This window comes from Stegastes partitus, unplaced genomic scaffold, assembly GCF_000690725.1.
Source record: "Stegastes partitus isolate 25-593 unplaced genomic scaffold, Stegastes_partitus-1.0.2 Scaffold499, whole genome shotgun sequence".
In the NCBI taxonomy this organism is placed as follows: Eukaryota; Metazoa; Chordata; class Actinopteri; family Pomacentridae; genus Stegastes; species Stegastes partitus.
Genome location: NW_007578230.1, coordinates 316,340 through 334,914, shown reverse-complemented (window position 1 = coordinate 334,914; position 18,575 = coordinate 316,340). Strand labels below are relative to the sequence as shown.

Here is an 18,575-nt window from a genome sequence, read left to right as displayed (position 1 = left end):
GCACTTTTATTCCCCACAGGCTTTGTTTTTATATATATATTTTAAAAGGAGTTCAGCAAAAAATATTCAAGGTGATAATTATTACTTGGCTCTTTCAGTGGGTGAGACAACATTCGGAGCTGTTCTCAACATGTGACTGAGTCCAAAATATGGAAGCTGGCGTTGTTTGGGAGATAATGACAGGCTGTCTCCCCACCCATCAGAACAATTACAGCTCGAGTCAGTGAGCTCCCATATTGCTGCTGACATGTCCACATGAAATGCCACAGTCGGCAATATCATGGATGAAAGAGCCATAAGAACGTAGTCAACAGTAGGTGCATCTGAAACTCTGCTGGTTTTACATCAGTCATGAATGTTTTTTTGAATTTCTAGCTTTAATCTTCCAAATCCTGTAAGTGATCCGAGAAATAAGAGTTTTTGTGACATCAGTAAATATTCAAACCCTTCAGCATCTCTCTCTGTTACTGGCATGATTTACCATTTTGTGACTTAGAAGAAAAAACAATAAGGGAGGGGGGTCCTAAAGGCGGGCTGAGCTCTCAAGTATGCGACCCTTCCACATGCTGTCAGTAGCTGGAGACGCTGAGCTCCAGAGGAGCGCAGCGCGCCGCACCGAGAGCGCACGGCAACTTGCAGAGAACACTACTCTAGTTTTCCATCGCTTCTTTTTAAAATCATCTATGGACATTTAAAATTCTGCCAAATCTCATCCTTTGGAGCATTTTTATTTTCCTTAAATGAGCATGACGGTTGCTGTTCATTTGACTGATTTCACTTGAGGCTACAGGAGAGAAAGCGAAATGGAGACGTTTACAATACATGACATTCTCATAAATTCAACTGATCTGAACAAGATTTTGTGCAATTTTGGCATCAAGAATATTTCGGAGTGCGAGAACGAACCGGACCCGAACACACCCGAACCTAAAGGTACAGTGAATTTCATTGCTTTTTACTTTACAGTTATATATGATGGAACATCTTGCCCAAAAGTAGACAATTGTGTTTAAAAATCTGATTTTAAGTTTAGTCCAAATATATTGTCGGACTCCAGCTTGTGCCACTCGAGCGGCTGCTCTGGGCATTTTCCTTGCGTCAGTGCGCATTACGCATATGGCTCAGCTCCTCCATGAAGCTAATAGACTGCTGTTTGTTACTAGTGAGACATAATGTTGTCTCTGTAAACTAGTTCTGCATGTGTGAAGTGAACAGAACTGCTAATATAAACTTTACAGTCACAAAAAAAGAGCACTGTCAGGAGTTTGGTGCATTTTTGGCCATTAAACCAAAAAAGGATACAGCAGCAGAGGAACATCCAGTCAGTCTTCTGGCTGCAAGAGTTAAAAACGCACAGACTGAGCAACAATTTGCAGCATAGGAGCGACTATAGTATGAATACTGGAGAGATTGTTGATGATAGGATGTAAATGAATTAAAAAATATATAGAAACATTTTGTGAGATAGCAGGAAAGAAGGTGGAGATGAACTCAAAATCAGTTCCAGTTTTAAGAATGGCATTCACTTGTATGTATCCCTGTTTTTCATTCTCTCAGACATCAACCAGACTGTACGGATCGTCCTCTACAGCCTCATCTTCCTCCTCAGCGTCCTTGGCAACAGCCTCATCATCGCCGTCCTGGTGAGAAACCGACGCATGAGAACCGTCACCAACCTGTTCCTGCTGTCTCTGGCTGTCAGCGACCTGATGGTGTCCCTGGTCTGCATCCCCTTTACCCTCATCCCCAACCTCATGAGGGACTTCATCTTCGGCACCGGCATATGCAAGCTGGTCATGTACTTCATGGGTAAGTGGATGTATGAGATGGTTACGAATAAGCTCAGATCTGTAAATGATACACTTTTAGGACTGTTACAGCTCTTAAGAGTGATGACTTCTTCTTAAATTTCACATCACCTCACATTACAGGTTATTAAATATTACATGGAAACACCTTGAATTCAGGTTGTGAGTCAGAAATCTGATATTAGAACACACCAGACAGCAGCAGCAGGAGTTGAAATGTGCCAAAGTTGCACACAGATTTACCCATTTCCGTTTCCTCCTAATACTTTCCCCAAAATGATTCAACTCTCCATGTCTACATTGAGTTATGAATACATTTTTTAATACTCTGTGGGTAATTGCATTACAAATCGGAGACATCTGAGTCCATGCCCTGCCCAAGGTTCATTTCCCTGCATGTTCAAATCCTCCTGTTGGTTTAATGAGCTTGAGCTAAAACAGTCCCGTCCAAATGAAAACATGTTGTGAGAATGTGCATTTACCTGGAGGCTTATTTGCTGCAAAACTTCTCAACCTACACTGAACAAAAAAACAAAAATCAGTTCTCTTCTCTTACTGACAGAAAAATGTCAAAATCTGACAGAGTTCATTTCAGCCAAATGTGCACAAAAAGTTCTGTTCAAGTTCACACAAGTTCTTCATCTAGGAGGGTGAAGATCAGACAGCGTGACCACAGACGTTCCTCTGACCAGCGACTACAAAGGCCACCGTAAAATGCAGCTTTATTCAAATGGCACAACGTCACAGATGACATACGTCGGATGCTGGCATTTCACCATTTATCTGTCAGACAGCACGGTACAACACACAATTTGCCACATGACGCTGGGTGGGAGGACGTGTCTGACAAACTGATCCTGCCCTTTAAAGTGTCTGTCAACTTCACCGAGCCCTTCGAGACGAGACGACGCAAGTGTGTAGCGCATGACTGACTTGTGATTACACCGCTCTTAATGTGCGCTCATTATCACGTCCAATAAACCTGACTTTTAGGATATGAGTGGAAAAGGCAGGCATAATTAAACTTGTGATTTTTAAATGATGATGAAGGAGAAGATAAACCGCACAAATTGCCGCTGAGCATTTTTTTATACTGTACCTTAAAATGTGTTTTGAGGGGATCTTTATTCTACTGTACCTGAAAACAACCTTATTCAGCTGAATCACACATCTGAGACTAAAGTAGACTTTAAATCAATTGAGGTAAATCAATTGAAAATAGAACTGGAAGAATAAATGAATTTGTGTTGTTGGAAAGTTTAGGAAAAACGTGATTTACTTACCATCTTTTCTACCAGTTCCCTTTTAAAGGATCTCCAAATTACTTCACAGTCACCTGCAGAAACCACAGTTTACAGAAAAGTATATCAAATACAACAGTTTGTGAAGTTTCTTGAGGCTAAATGCAACATAAGTACTTGTTGTACTTGTCTTCCACTTTATTAAGGCATATTACAAACTGCACAGACTTTATTGCATTGTTTCATTTATATTAATTTAGGCATTTGGAATCTTTCATCCAGACAGCTTCGAAGGAGATGAGTCAATGCAATCAAGGATGTGAATCAGCTCCTCCGTGGCTTTAATTTGCTTGTGATTCTGACAAATTCCCCATGTTTCTTCTTGTACCTCTCAGAAAGCCTCTACTGGGAGCTTAGTAATAAGGTGCAGTCATTGCAGATGCTGCATCCAATACTAATATGTCATTTTCATCCAATTACGGGTCCGCTAGGAAATGCGATTTTCATTTTTCTCCTTTCTTCCTGTTGTTCCATTTAGATGCTCACTGAGATCAGAGCGCTGTCTTCCAAGATTATTGCTTCATTTGTCCTCCTGTTTATCTGTTTATGTGTCGTCGCTCTCAAATTGCACAAAACAATATTTTGAATGTATTTATAGATCTGATTCGTGTTATTGTGACGGAGTGTGTGAACGCTGACAGACCATGCAGGATGTGCTCTGTTGCTGCTCAGCAGTTAAAGTTAATGTGACAAAACATTAATGTGCCAACAGCATCACAAACATTACAGTAAACACAGCGACAGGTCGTGTTGATGTTAAGCATTCGGGGAGCTTCAAAGCACACAGGAGAGGAAAAAAAATCCAAAGATTAATGGTGAATAAAAGAAGAATAATACCAGTCAGGTGTCTTTCCATTCCATATGGAGCTACAGCACAGGAGCAGTTAGCTTAGCATGAAGAAAAACCAAGCAAGGCTTTGTCGAAATAGTCAAAAAAAAAAAGCTACTAGCACCATTAAAGCTCTACTAAAGCTAAAGCTACCACTAAAGCTGTTCATTTTTAATTAAATATAGGTTATCTTAAGTTAATGTACGCTAAGTCTGACTCACCAGTGGCTGCTAATTTTGGCTAGCTCTGTCCTCTCCTTCTGCTATCTGCTTGCTAATGTTGTCTAAATCGCCTTCACAGTGGAAAACAAAGCCAGCTACCAAGGATTAAAATCATGCAGTCCTGCTAGTTTTCATTTTATTTTTTGGTGAATTACACATTTTAACAGTGCTTGCCTCCCTGTCTGCAAATATATTACCAAACAATTCCAAAAATCCCACCTTTAGCTTAGTTTTACCCAAGATGGAGGCTTTTTTTCTCCCCTAGAGCAGAATGATAGTGAGGCACAAGTTAAGGTAAGTTAATAACTACAAAACTGGTTTTACACAAGATGGTGGAGCTAATTTTTTCCAATATAGGTATCAGTCTTTTTATCTAAGTGTTCCAAAATGGCAGAAATGCAATAGCAAGGTGGTGCTATTCTTATTTAGGCACAGTAACTATGAGGCAGCTGGTTAGCTTAGCTTAATCGCACATAAAACCACAATGGCTCATTTTCACAGTTTGGCTTTTGAAGGTATTGAACAAATGTGATGTAAAATGTTAATTACAAAACTTCAGACGTGTTTTTTTTTACCTGTGGACATGCCAGCTCTTTTCTCCTGTTTCTTCTCTTCATGTGAAGCTAAGCTAATCCTCTTCTGGCTATAGCTTCAGATTTACTTTGAAGACATGATCTGATCCTCCAGTTCAACCTGAATTTAACTTGAGGGGGCGTTCATGTTCATTTTTCCTGTCGGGAACTCGTTTTTACAACATCACGTGAATACATTTAGAACTCTCAGCAAGTACTCTGTCACATACATTTTTAACATGGACTCATCCTCCGATAGTTTCGTATAAAATAAACCTAAAAAACACACTCACTAAAAACTACTGCTGTACCTGAGTTGTTGTCAGAGTTACTGCTCATCAATAACTTTTCTAACTGAAGAATGGACAGCATGGTTACAGCTTAATGACATATTAGAAATAACAGAAGGCACAATAAATAAATTTGGCACCACTATTTAGAAGTCTCTTAATTTCAACCAAAAATTTACTTTTGTGCAGCATATGTCTGTGAATGCAACATCAACAGTTTGACAAGTCATGTACCAAAATCTTCGCTGACTCTCCTGGTTGTTCTTCAGACTTGAGGGAGCTTTCACAGGAATTTCCTCAGCTGAGAATTATGTTTTTCGATTATTATGACACCACATGAATGCACTATAACTCCCAGCAAGACAGCAGACTGCTCCTCTGAAGGAAAAAAATGCTTCGACACTTTCTGTACAAATACAAACATGTCATTCATGTTATATATCCCAGTATGATTCTAATGTTTCCCATTACCTGTTTTGCAGTATTTAGCATTAGTGTTTAATGAGTTTTAGCATTTACATTGAGAAACATTCTTCTTTTTTTGATTTTCTGCTTTGTGCAGGGGTCTCTGTAAGCGTCTCCACCTTCAACTTGGTGGCCATCTCCCTGGAGCGCTACAGTGCCATTTGCAACCCGCTGACCTCCAGGGCGTGGCAGACTAAATCCCACGCCGCTAAGGTCATCACTGCAACTTGGGTGGCTTCCTTCCTACTGATGCTGCCCTACCCCATTTCTAGCACCCTCAAGCCTTTCACCCGCCTCAACAACAGCACCGGCCACATGTGTCGGCTGGTGTGGCCCAACGACACCATCCAGCAGTCCTGGTGAGCTGAAAATGAATCCATCAGGGAGAGTCATACCTTAACGATGCCGCCGAGGTGTCTTCACACTCGCATGCTGAGACAGGATCGCAAAAAAACTAGCCCACTGCCAGTTTCAGAGGCCGCTTTATTGATTTTTTCAGCCTGGAGCTGCTGGTGAGAGACGACCTCTTGGGGAAAATCTGGAAAGACAGAGATAGAAAGCATACAATTTTTAGTTTAAAAACAGCACTAACCAACTGCTTCTACACACAGGTTCAAAGGTACAGTGCTAGAATAAAATTTAATGTCATTAAAGAAGGAAAACACCACAAAATAAACTATTGAAATATACATTAAAGGTCGAGGTTTGTAATATTCACGCAGCAATTTGGCTGTGGTGTTAATTTAAATGAGATACAATGAAAGTACAAATGCTGTCCCTTGCAGGTATGTGTCTCTGTTGCTGCTGCTCTTCCTGATCCCTGGGATCGTCATGATGACAGCCTATGGGCTGATCTCCTTGGAGCTCTACCGGGGCATCAGGTTTGAGCTGTCCAACAGGAAATCAAGCAGAGGTAAGAAAATTAGACACAGAAAGTGAACAAAAGCTACATTTTAATTTTAAAAGTAATAAAAAAAAATCAGTGATTTTTATCTCTCAGGACTTCCTGCTCTAGAAGTGCATCAGAAACTGTCGTTTTTAACATACGTTACAAAAACAGAAATTAAAAAGTGCTTTTCTTTGGGACTATTTTCAGCTGTGGGTTAAAACATATTTGATGCCACAGCAAGGATTTCCAGCTTGTAATAAACTGAAGTGTCTGTGGTAGTCGTATTGAAATAACAAAATTCACCGAACCCAATGCTGTGACTTACTGGTGCGTTTTTAATAGTGTTTGGACAAGTAGGAACAAACCACTCAGCCTCGGTTACACAGCACTTGTTAAAAGGATTCATTCACATTCATCAGACTCATCCAGACATCCTGATAAGTTAAATCTAATAAAATCCCTTTGAGATGCCTACCATTCCTGGGTCCTAAGCGACAGACGTGGCCCCAACTTTTAAACTCGTGCAGGCTTTGATGTTGCATTTGCACTCTTACACTGCAGTCTTTTCATGTTCTCTTCCCTGACAGACAGACAAGCCAGCACTGGCAGCATCAAGCCAGGTGACAGCGATGGCTGCTACTTGCAGCCGTCTAAAAAGAAGAGCATAACAGTCAATGCTGGCAACTTTCCCAACTCCAGCAGCAAGCCCATGATGGGGCGTGTGTGCAGCAGCAGCTCAACGTCCAACCTGATGGCCAAGAAGCGTGTGATCCGCATGCTCCTGGTCATAGTTTTTCTCTTTTTCCTGTGCTGGACCCCCGTCTTCGTGGTCAACGCGTGGCAGGCTTTCGATCGGCGCTCGGCCTACCGTCTGACCGGTGCTCCCATCTCCTTCATCCACCTGTTGTCCTACACCTCGGCCTGCGTCAACCCCATCATTTACTGCTTCATGAACAAGCGCTTTCGCCAGGGCATGCTGGCCACCTTCACCTGCTGCAGCTGCTTCAGGAGGAGCGGCGGAGGGAGCAGCGGTCTGGGGAGGTCATCTGGAAGCAGAATGACTAAAGGGGAAGTGTGCAGATCGAGATCAGGGCCAAAGATCCCTGAGCAGAATGGTCATACCCCGCCAAGTGCAGCCAGCACACACTTCACTTACACCGGCATCCGTGCATCAGCCTGGAGTGAGTTGACTTAAACTGGACTGATATGTCTGTGTGTGAAAGTACTGGCCTGAGTGCAAACATCTGAAGGGAATCTGTGGTGTGTTATCTTAACGTAGAGCCCTCACAGTGCTTATAGGACTAGTTTATGAGCAGCTATGTTGCTTTAGCTCAAGTGTGACATGACATGGGTACAACATACTGTCTGTGGAGCAGAACTGGTGTACTCTCACTGCTCTAACAGCGCATCAACACGGCCAGATGTTTCCTTAAAGCTTGCTGTGTCCAAATTGGCTGAATGATACCTGATCATATACGGCTCCAGGAGTCAGAAGTCAGACATAAAATGCTATATATGTAATTTTTAAAGTAGTATTCTACTTAAGAAACAATTAATATCCCATTTTCCATATCTAAACATGTCATACTACATATGTAGCTGTACAGCAACCAAAAAGTCTTTGAGAAACCACTGATTTCCAAGTTAACAATCAGCGCTAAAAGGTTAAAACGACACAAAGGACAAGCATCTTCTGACTTACCGCTCATGAAAACAGAGACGTCTGTCCCACCCAGTGTTTTAAATAATCTCAGTTCAAAGTCTTGTTGCTGGCTAATCTGCAGACGTGACTGACTTGTTTGTCCAGCCAAGGGCAAAGAAATAACTTTAAGGTCAATGTGACTTTAGTAGCTGGAAAAAAAACACAAAAATTTAAACAACTTCTGTCTCAGTTGTTTCAGTAGAAAAGTGTGATTTTGTCAAAGTTTCTTGAACATCTACAAAATAGACTCAACAAACTTACTTTGTCTCACCAGTCATTTCTGAAAGGTAGAAAAATGTGCTATGAGGCTTCTTGTGCTTTCTTGACTTGTATAATCCATCATATTGTTGATAATACAGTTTAAAGCACTGACTCTGAACAGTAGGGCAGACTTAAAGTAGTTTGACCAAGATTTTTTAATAGACTTTATATAAAAGATCAACGAAGCCACAGATGGGTTTGTGAACTGCTGTTTTGACATCTTGAATTTGTCACCATCTTGGTTTCTTGAAACTGCAAAGAGTGAATGAGGAGTAAACTGATCACAAACCTGAGGCTCATCTTAAACCCTGCTTTATTGTCTATTTTCCTCTAAAGACGACTGTAATTTACGAATGAACATCATGGTGTACTGAAGGAAACTTGACGCTAGTGATTGGGATGATAAACTTATTTGAAAAATATATACTGAGGTAACTTATCAAGTAGAGGTAGAGGCATTTCTTCCTAGACTTGTATCCAATCGGACTTCTTTTTGCAGCCAGAGGAGTCGCCCCCAGCTGATCATGTTTAGTCTGTACTCACCCAGAAATATAAAAAGTTATATCTGTTTGTGTACAAATGCTATTATTAAATGCTAAACTAACCGCCTCCTGACTACCTTCAGAAGCTATGTTAACAGTCGAGCAAGCCCTTTTCCCTCCCAACATGTCAGACTATTTGTTTACATTCAATGTGATGGATTATACAACTCAAACATTTGACTTCCTATTCAGAAATACTTGCAAAATATGGCAAACTGAAAGTCAAGAAAAACATACACTGTATATAAGAGGTGGACTATGAGCTCACCCATTGGTTGGTAGACTCCCACTTTAAAGCCTCAAGTTTGGAATTTGGGCGTCTCCATTTTTTTCAAACCTGACACGAACTTCCTTCATTGTCTATTTTATCTGAAATAAGACCATTATTTACTAAATGAGCATCATGCTGTGTTGAAGGATTCTTGAAACTAGTGTTTGAGACTCTAAACCAGGGGTGTGCAATCCTGGTCCTCGCGGGCCGCAATCCTGCATGTTTTAGATGTTTCCCTCTTCCAACACACCTGATTCAAATGATCAGCTCATCATCAAGCTCTGCAGAAGCCTGATAACGATCCTGATCATGTGAATCAGGTGTGTTGGAAGAGGGAAACATCTAAAACATGCTGGATAGGGGCTCTCGAGGACCAGGATTGGGCACCCCTCATCAGGAAAATGTTGACTGAGGTAGCAACTCAAGAGAGAAGTTGAGTCATGTTCTCATAGACTTCTATTCAATCAGACTTCTATTGCAAAAGAGGAGTCGCCTCCTGCAGACTAGGAGAATGAATGTAGGTGTACAGCTTTAAAGTGGTGTTGTTTTTTCATTTTCAGACCCAAAAGCTACATCCGTCTTTTCAATACATCCAAAAGCAGTAGCAACACTGACCATTTGTGATTTTTAAACACGTAGCCGCTAGCATCCCCTATGTACCAGAAATAATCTCACATTTGTAAACAGGCTATTATTTGTCACCTTCAGCAGCGACTGCCTGGTACGCTGCAGTGTAAACCTACTCAGTAGCTTCAAAACAAATTCCCCCACTGCACAAATAGTTCTGCTCACGTCCTTGACCCACTGTGTGTGTGTGTGTGTGTGTGTGTGTGTGTGTGTATGTGTGTGTGTGTGTGGTTACCTAAGGGGGTTGTACTGTGTGTACAATGGGAACTGGAGAGGCCTTATCAATATGTGGGACTCTAAACACCTGCAGCTCCTCTTCAAAGAGTGAATTCCTGGCATTACACACCTGATTTCCACGGATTCGTCCTGTCAAATATAGCAGCATCGATGTAGCAACTTATTTTGTGTCAATGTATCAGTATGTTGTGTAAATTCTTACTTTTAACTCGATGGAAAATGTTTTCAAGTGTTTTGTTCTGTTGCATGACAGTGTGCTCGGTTTTTGGGCACATAATTGAATGTATAAACATAATCCCAGTGATTTAACTGGTTTGTAATGTACGAATCTACAGCGAATCAACTAATGGCTGACCTTGATTGCCCAGTGTGCAGACCCGGGGGCAGGGGAGCTCGGAGCTTTTAACAGCTTTCAGTGGATGTAAAGAACTGAGGGAATCTGCTGGGACTTCTTCCCAGGGATAAGAGCTCCATTTGGGCTTGGTGGATGCCCCCAAAGCCCCAACCCGCCTTCACACTGCAGCTGCTGGGAAACGTTTAACTGTCACTGGAGGGGAGAAAAAGATAAAAAAAAAAAAACATGGCTGGGTTAAATCTTTACATAGAACCTCTTTTAGCTTAATTATTTGGAGTAAAAGTGTAAAAACATACTTGCTTGAGCTTCAGGTGACGATTAAAAACATACACAAACTGAGATTTTATATCACTTTTTTTTTTTTTATTTCTCATTTTTATGCCAATATTGCAAGTTTTTTTTTTCTCGTTTTTTTTTTTTCTTCTTTTAATGACATACAGATTTGAGCATGATCTGGAGCTGCAATATGTACAAAAACAAACTAATGTTATCAAAAAAACCGTCCCCTTTGTTTTGACGTTATTGCTAAATGTTACAAACGGCACAGGTTTCTACCATCAGCAACCCTTTGAGCACTGAGTATACTACCACAATGACACCTCTGCTTACCATTTACTAGAATAATACACAGATACAGTGAGAGAAGTGAAAGATAGTGGAAGGACATGACGAAGAAGAAGAAGAGGAGGAGGAGGAGGAGGAGAGGGGAAATGACAAAAAAAAAAACTGCAAAGCTAAGCATAACAGGCTGCATGTTAAAAAAAAAAAAAAAAAAAGGAAGGCGGGAAGAGGTGAGAAAACTCCAAATGTACATACAAAAAACATGAGTGAGGATGAAATGTGTGAGAGAAATAGAAAGGTTAGCGCTCTGTAGTGCAAACAGCCAAATAGTCTTAAGGAGAAGTAAGGCTGAGTGCGACAGAGAAGGGCTCCACACTCCTTTTTTTTTTTTATTTGTTTAAAGCTGCCTCTCACTCTGCCCTGTTTTGTTTAGCAGTGCATGAAAACTACATTATAAAAGACATTTGGCATATTAGAGGATACATACATTGTTCAGAGCTCATTATAAAAACAAACAAACACAAGAACAGCTGCTTTTGGAGGTGTAAAACAAACATGACCAGACACACGGAGAAAAAAAAAAAAAAGCAGTTAAGATATTTTGTCAAAGCATTAAAATGAGATGGTGTTTTTTTTTTCTCTCTCTCTCTGAAAGCTTTGTCGCCAGGTTAATACAGCGTGCATTTTGAGAAGGCATGTAACATTTTGCTTTTTTAAACCCCTTTATGACATTTCATCCCCTTTTATGAGTGAGGTGTTATCAAGTTATCGTGTATCCTCCCTATCCCTTAAAACTCCAGATGCTTTAAGAGAAAAATAAACTGTAAACCAGCTCGGATTGTCAAGGCGACACATTTTCTAAACGCATGCATCACCCCTTTTATTAGTTTGAGCGAATGTGACAAAGCTGCTCTGTTCAGACTCGCAGGAAGAGAAGAAGAGGAGCCATGGGTGGTTAGCCTAAAGAGGCGACTCGACATGTAAACAGAAACCCAAAAATATCCAAAGCTTGAGGGGCGGCGAAGGAGGGGTGGGTGATGCTAATGCAGAAGCTATGTTAAAAAGTCGCTGAATTTAGAGCTAGAAGACATATAGAAAAAACACTCAAGTTAAAAATCTACAGTTAAGATTTCGTGACCTCCATCCTGCAGAGTAAAGGGTTCAGGTTGACCTGCAGCTCGTCACAAGAGTTGAAGAATATTCGGTTTTTGATGCTACACTGCTGCTGCAGCACCTTCAACTCCTCCACGATTCCAGGGCAGACAGGAAGTGGCCTTTTTTTAAAAAATAAAACAAAACAAAACAAAAAAAAACTCCCAGGCCAACCCAGGCAGCACGGGCAATAATGCACTTTTCTTTTTTTTTTGTTGACATAAGACAAGGGGAAACTTTGTACCAATAATTTAAAAAATATCAATATTACAATATAAAACATTTAACATTAATGACAAACAGTTGGGCAAGAATGGCGAAATGGGAGCATAACTTAATAATTTTCTTTTTTACACCAAAGGGGTTGCAAGCGAATCCTTTTTTGTTCCTATTTCAAGGGTCTGTGTGTTAGAAAATGATGAAATACTTCATTAAGCAGACATTCAAGTTACAGTATCATTGTTCTTCCCGGAAGTGTATACAGTTGTACTGTAATATTAAGATCACAGGTATTGCCTTTGAATGTTTCTCCACAATTATCAGACATTTGGATTCTGGTGGAAGACAGAAAAACCCAATGAAAGCTGTTTTGTTTTTCTTGGAGAGGAGTTGGAACACTCTTTAAAATGGAGCGAGTCTGACTCATTATTCCATTACAGCGACTATATATGAAAGTCATACACACATACGTACACACACGCACACACACATTTGCTGGCTGGTGAACTAGTGCTCAGGCGGACAAAAATCATGAAATGACCTGTACAATATTGCTGTTATGTTTGGAAATGCACATATTCAATAATAGACATTTAGAAGGCCTTTATACTCCTACAGGAGACACGGTCGCCATGAAACATGTATGAGTGCAACTACTCGGACAGTGAGTTCACAATGTACACACAGTAAACCACAGGACAATTAAAAAAAAAAAGGAAGAAGAGGAAAAGAAGGCTGAAAAGAGCTTAAACCGCTCGTGAGACATTGTACCAAAAGTGAGAAGGTGCCGGGCACCGCATGAGAGTAAAACAACTGGGTTATTGTACTTGTACACCAAGAATGAAGGCTGAGAGATCCTTCTGGAAGGCTGCTTTGCATGAAAAGGTGGTTCCAGAGCCGCAGCAATGAGCTCAAAACAGCAGAGCTCCTGTGATAAGAAGCGAGGCATCAGCTTGCTTTGTGCTATGCACAGGTTCTTCCAAGGTGAGTAAACAGCAGATAAGAAAAAGGTGGATTTTTTTTTGTTGTTTTTTGTAATTGAAGTTTTCAGTAAGGCCACATCAAATTGAAAAGTGTCCATCTTTTTGGAAAACCACTGGAGATAAATGCCACCAGAACCACAGCACACACTGGAAGACACCTTGCTAGGTGCAGTTTTGAGACACTACATAGTTTGATACGTTAGCAGTGACCGATGGAGCGACAGATAGAGGATATTAGATATGTGACGGGTTTAACTGTGTATACAGTAAGAATATACAGTACTAAGGCTATCCTTTTAAGTCAATGACTACGCTTATTACATTAGTTTGAAAATGGCAAACTGACTTATTTTCGTAACCATGGAAGTCTAAGTTTTTTCACGTATTCTGCAAATGTTGCTATGGCTCCATGTGAGATGTACTGATGTGTATACGTTCCAGGAGACATAGCGCACATAGAGTATTGCAGGCAAGGCAGAGGCGTTGCTTAAAGCTTTTCTTTTTAAAGACTTCATAAAAACCAATGATAAAAAATAGGCCCTCTGAGGTTATTCCCCAATTAAAAATAATAGAAAAGAAAAAAAACGAAAAAAAAAAAAAAAAAACAACCTTCGCTTATGTAAATAAACAACCCAGACTTCAGATTTTCCCCAACAGAAAAGAAGAGTATCAAAACAAACAAACAAAAGAATCAATCCAAAGACTGAAAAGCAGGCGTTTGTAGTAAGGTCGCAATAACATACAGGTTGGGATTTTGGACCTCAAAGGGGGAAAACAAAGCCCAAGCTCAGAGGAAGAATAGAAACTATTTGGTAACAAAAGTGTACTATATGTTTAATACAAAAAAGGTATGGAGAAAAATGTACCTTTACTAAAGCTTATACAAGATCCTTGGTCCATAAAAACTATGTTATCATCACGTTTTATGTGTGTCCCTCTGCATCCTTGCGCTCCCTCCAACAACAATACATCCAAGCCCCTTTAGGATTCTGCAAATTAATGCAAAACAACACGCACACAAAAGGAATAATTATAAAACAAGTGGAGGGAGACTGGGGTCGGGGGAGGGGGGGAAAGCAGGGCGGCGCAAAAATATACTTTCCTTTCGAGACATTTTTTTTGTACACAGTGGATGTATTGTTGTTGTGGTTTCCATTCTCACAGCTGTAGAAAGGTGCTGGTGCTCTGAGCCTGCAGGAACTTCACTCATTCCAAACACCAGAACTGGACAGGCAGGTCCCTAAAGTAACCACAGGAGAGGGGGCACGTCAAGGAGCACTTCTGCTTATTTCCCGTCGGCTGACAACGTTGTGATGTCACTCCTTCAGATTTCCCCTGCGTTGGCTCCTTTGTCCCACCGATTTTTCCATTTCAGCTTCTTTGTATCCAAAATTTATACGCAGCACTTTAGAGTGAGTCAGTTTTTGTTTATTTCCTATAGTCTTTATATACCTTATGGTATATTTGCTCTCAAGGCATATTGTATTGAGTGGGCCCCTGTGTGCGTTAGGAGACCACAGCTGCGGCGGTGGAGGATGAGGATGTGACTCCTGCGTTGGAGGTGCTGTTGGGGCCATAGACGCCGGAGCCGGGCTCCTGGCTGCTGTTGCTGAGCAGGCTGGAATTTCCGGCCCGCAGGATGGCCCCAGCGGCGCTGCAGTGCGGCCTCGGGCCGGGCTCCGGCGTGTAGGTGAAGGTCAGTGTGGTGGAGTAGATGATGCCGTCGTTCCTTACCAGCGTGACGGGCACCTGGACAGGCTGCCGCACCCAGCGCCAGCCCTCACGGAAGGCGGAGATGTCGGGCACCACGCACAGCATGCTCTCCGCACACCTGCAGGGTGTTTGATGGAAAAGAGACACCACGAGACATATTGTTAGAATTTAGGCTCATAATATAAATCGTGTTATTTGTGTTTAAATCTGAGGAGCTTTTGGTCTGTTTTGTACATCAGGGTGTCACATCCAGACTCCTGCAGCAGCTCAACATTTAAATCTTGATGAGGTTCTTCATAAGAATTACAGCTAAAATAACCATCATCAATTATCAGATGGAGGCTTTGCTTCTTCTTTTTTGGCTCCTTTGTCTAATGTGCTAACAAATCAAATACTCCAAAGTCCAAAACTTAAATTACTGACATTTGCTAGAACATTCTGCACATTATTTGATGACATTACAAATCCATATTGATAAGTATATTGTATAAAGTACAGACTCATGTATGATAACAACACATCCTAACTAGAAGCCTGTCCTGTGAAATGTCCGTTAGTGGACGTGGCTACAAACATTAACTTGGCTCTGTCTGGGAGAGAGCAACATTAATAACGTCATGCGTCATGCTCGGTATAATTTCATGGTCTTATATCTATAAATATATATATTAGGATATATTACTTGACCATGTGTTTTGAGTGAGGCTCTGAATACAGTACTGTTATATTTCAACATATCACACATTTGGTCTTTATTCAAGCAATCAGAAATTCATAATTTGAACCTGTCACATACGATTATCATCATGGGAAACATTCGCACCTACATAAACATGTACATAATTATCAGGTTCACACAGACACACCTCACATTCCTCCTCACACAAACCTACATTTTTGCATGTTGAGTGATTTTGCAGCTTTATTTGATCTACTGGGCCTCATAAGCTGAGTTTCATATGTTGCATCTTCCATGTGTTGTGGGATTGTTCCTCTTTGGTACTGTGATACTTATTTTCAGTGATGCCAAGGATACCCAAAGTAATGACCTGTCATAGATACTGTACTTAGACTGTACTCACAATGGCTAACTCAGCTTGCTTGGGCTTGTTTAGCAATAGCTCATAATGTGAGCTTGATGCTGCTGAAAACATGACGTGGTATCGTTCAGACTGTTAACATACAGCCGTGTGTGTGTCTGTGTGTTAGCACGCTGTGTGCAACAACCTCTGTGGTTTTCCTAATAGTCTTTACACAATAAAAACACATGGAGGATGCTAAGCAGAAGAGACAGGCACAGTAGTAGCAGACCAACACACACTGAGCCACCTGCATCTGAAGCTTTTCAGAGAAACAAAAAATACGACAAAAACTCACATCGAAGTCTTGATAGGAAACTGGATGAGTGGGTTTTATAATACAGTAGTTTACTTAAAATGCTTGAGGATGACATTCCACAGTTTTTGTAATATTCACATTGTCGCTTATATTTCTGTTATTTCTTGTTTGTGTCAAATGAACATTGGTTTAGAAAAATGTTGACATAGAAATGTGGCTATTTATCACAATCTTTTTGGCACAAATAACCATCCATCCATCCATCCATCATCTATACACCACTTAATCCTCACTAGGGTCGCGGGGGGGGCTGGAGTCTATCTCAGCTGACTTAGGGTGAAGGCAGGGGACACCTGGATGTCCTCACCGGGATACGAACCCAGGGACCTTTTAACTGCGAGGCAACGTTGCTAACCACCGAGCCACCTTGCAGCCCAGCACAAATAACAGTTCTTCTAAATAACAGAAATATTCTTTTATGATCATTATTAAGGGAAAGCTTATAACAAGTTGTTTTCAAATTTAATATTAAAACAATCATTTCATTGGTTTATTTTTTACTGTGGTATGTACATCACAGAGTTTCAGTGGTGTTGGTGAAGACGACCAAATCACATAACCACAAGGTTATCATGCAAAAGCCCAAAATTATACCGAAGCAGAACAGAGAATCTTAGAAATACTATATACAACTGTGAAATGAGTGGACAAATCTAGTTAGACATGGGTGTAAACACCTCAGTAGGTTTGCAGTACTGTACTGAGGTAGGTAATTGGTCACTGTGTACTGTCATACTCTAGTTCCATATGTCCAACTTAATCTTGGTGGGTGGCAACAATAAAAGGAATCCCTCTATAAAATCAGCATGACAGAGGAGAAGCTAAGTAACATGGATTTTAGAAAAATACAACACTTTAGCATGTTTAGCCAATTCAAAACACAATAACCATTCCACTGCAGCTTTGATGGGCAAAGATGTGCTGCAACATGACTCATACAATTTACCATCAACTAAAACACTAAAGCAGATCGATGTTTATTTCTATTAAATTCTATTTATTATTAAATTGTGTTCTTCAGCAGGTGCAGTCTGAAGTCTGCCAGAAAGCTTTTTCAGTTCCAATTCATGTCACAATCATAGTCATTACATTTAAAACCTCATCATTTTGTGCGAGTCTAAGACCTGATAACTCCTCAAACCACTTGTAATGGTCTATATATCCCGTCTCTTCTGTTAAAAGGAAGAAAAGAGATGTTCAAGCCATAATGGATCTCATTTGCTTGGGAAATGGAATCTGGTAAATTATAGTGTGCATAAAAAGCAGAAGAGGTGAGAAAGAAACACAATACACTCCGATTAATTGACCCACACAAAGAAAAGGAAACAGCAGCAAACACCCACCTGTACATGGTTTCCGCCTCAACGTCTCCGAACCAGACCCGCAGATTTGGAGTGAAGTTCTGTCCTGTCAGCTCCAGCATGGCGACATCTCCACCACCGTTTAGCTGCAGGCAAAGAAGAGTACAATAAAAACACAAAACCTGCAGCAGCATTTAGTGAGGTAGTACAACAAAGCTGAAACCTCCCGCTGGAGTCTGTGTATCCAAAAAATGTCTCTTCTGTGTACCTGTAAGCTCTCTACCACAGGCACAGGGGTGACAGGCGAGTGGACAGGGCCCATGCCCTCGTAGAAAGTGTATTCGGCCTTGTCTGTGCTGATGATTGTCCAGGAGGCGCCGTCGTTGATCATCTCCTTGTTTGGTTCCTTTGGGCATGGAGTGGCCTAGCAGAAGAGGAAGAAACGGAGACATGAGGTGACCTGACTCACACATCTCCATACAGGAAACAGAAAAGATTGTTATGCCTGACGAAATCTGAGGGTGACGTGACCTCGACCATGAAACAACGTGTAGAAACAGCCGACATAAAAGTATCACTGACTTGAAACTGGATGATCCTTTCTTGGGAAAGGCACAGGTACATGCGTTCTGTGTCCTTCAAGTAGAAGGCACACTTGTGGAGCTGGGAGACTGGGTCGTCGGCGTCCAGCAGCGCCGTCTGCTTGTCCACCTTTCGGATGATCTGAAAAGCAAAGAGAGGAAACATTAGCCAACTGGAGGACAGATGGAATAATGGAGAAAAGGTGCAGAGAAGGATATAAAAACAGGACAGACAGAAAATTAAGGAAATTGCAGAAAACAAAGTAGAAATTGAGGAAATTGATAAAAAAAAAAATA

At 41.0% G+C, this 18,575-nt stretch overlaps 2 protein-coding genes across 2 annotated transcripts in view; one reads left to right on the top strand and one right to left on the bottom strand.

The window, feature by feature from the left end:
- The first annotated feature begins 559 nt into the window (after window positions 1-559).
- On the top strand, window positions 560-7,570 carry cckar (cholecystokinin A receptor). The gene is made up of 5 exons (XM_008287420.1): window positions 560-933; window positions 1,558-1,809; window positions 5,584-5,845; window positions 6,272-6,399; window positions 6,963-7,570. Exons 1-5 carry the CDS (start codon window positions 804-806, stop codon window positions 7,568-7,570), a joined length of 1,380 nt encoding a protein of 459 aa, XP_008285642.1. The 5' UTR covers window positions 560-803.
- A 3,208-nt stretch (window positions 7,571-10,778) lies between these two features.
- rbpjb (recombination signal binding protein for immunoglobulin kappa J region b) overlaps window positions 10,779-18,575 on the bottom strand; it is a 50,812-nt gene continuing 43,015 nt past the window's right edge. The window contains exons 8-11 of the mRNA XM_008287419.1: window positions 18,280-18,420; window positions 17,966-18,121; window positions 17,740-17,843; window positions 10,779-15,116 (exon numbers count right to left, since the gene is read on the bottom strand). Of these exons, the coding sequence (XP_008285641.1) occupies window positions 14,792-15,116; window positions 17,740-17,843; window positions 17,966-18,121; window positions 18,280-18,420 (726 nt within the window). The 3' untranslated portion in view covers window positions 10,779-14,791. The remainder of the gene's footprint in view (window positions 15,117-17,739; window positions 17,844-17,965; window positions 18,122-18,279; window positions 18,421-18,575) is intronic.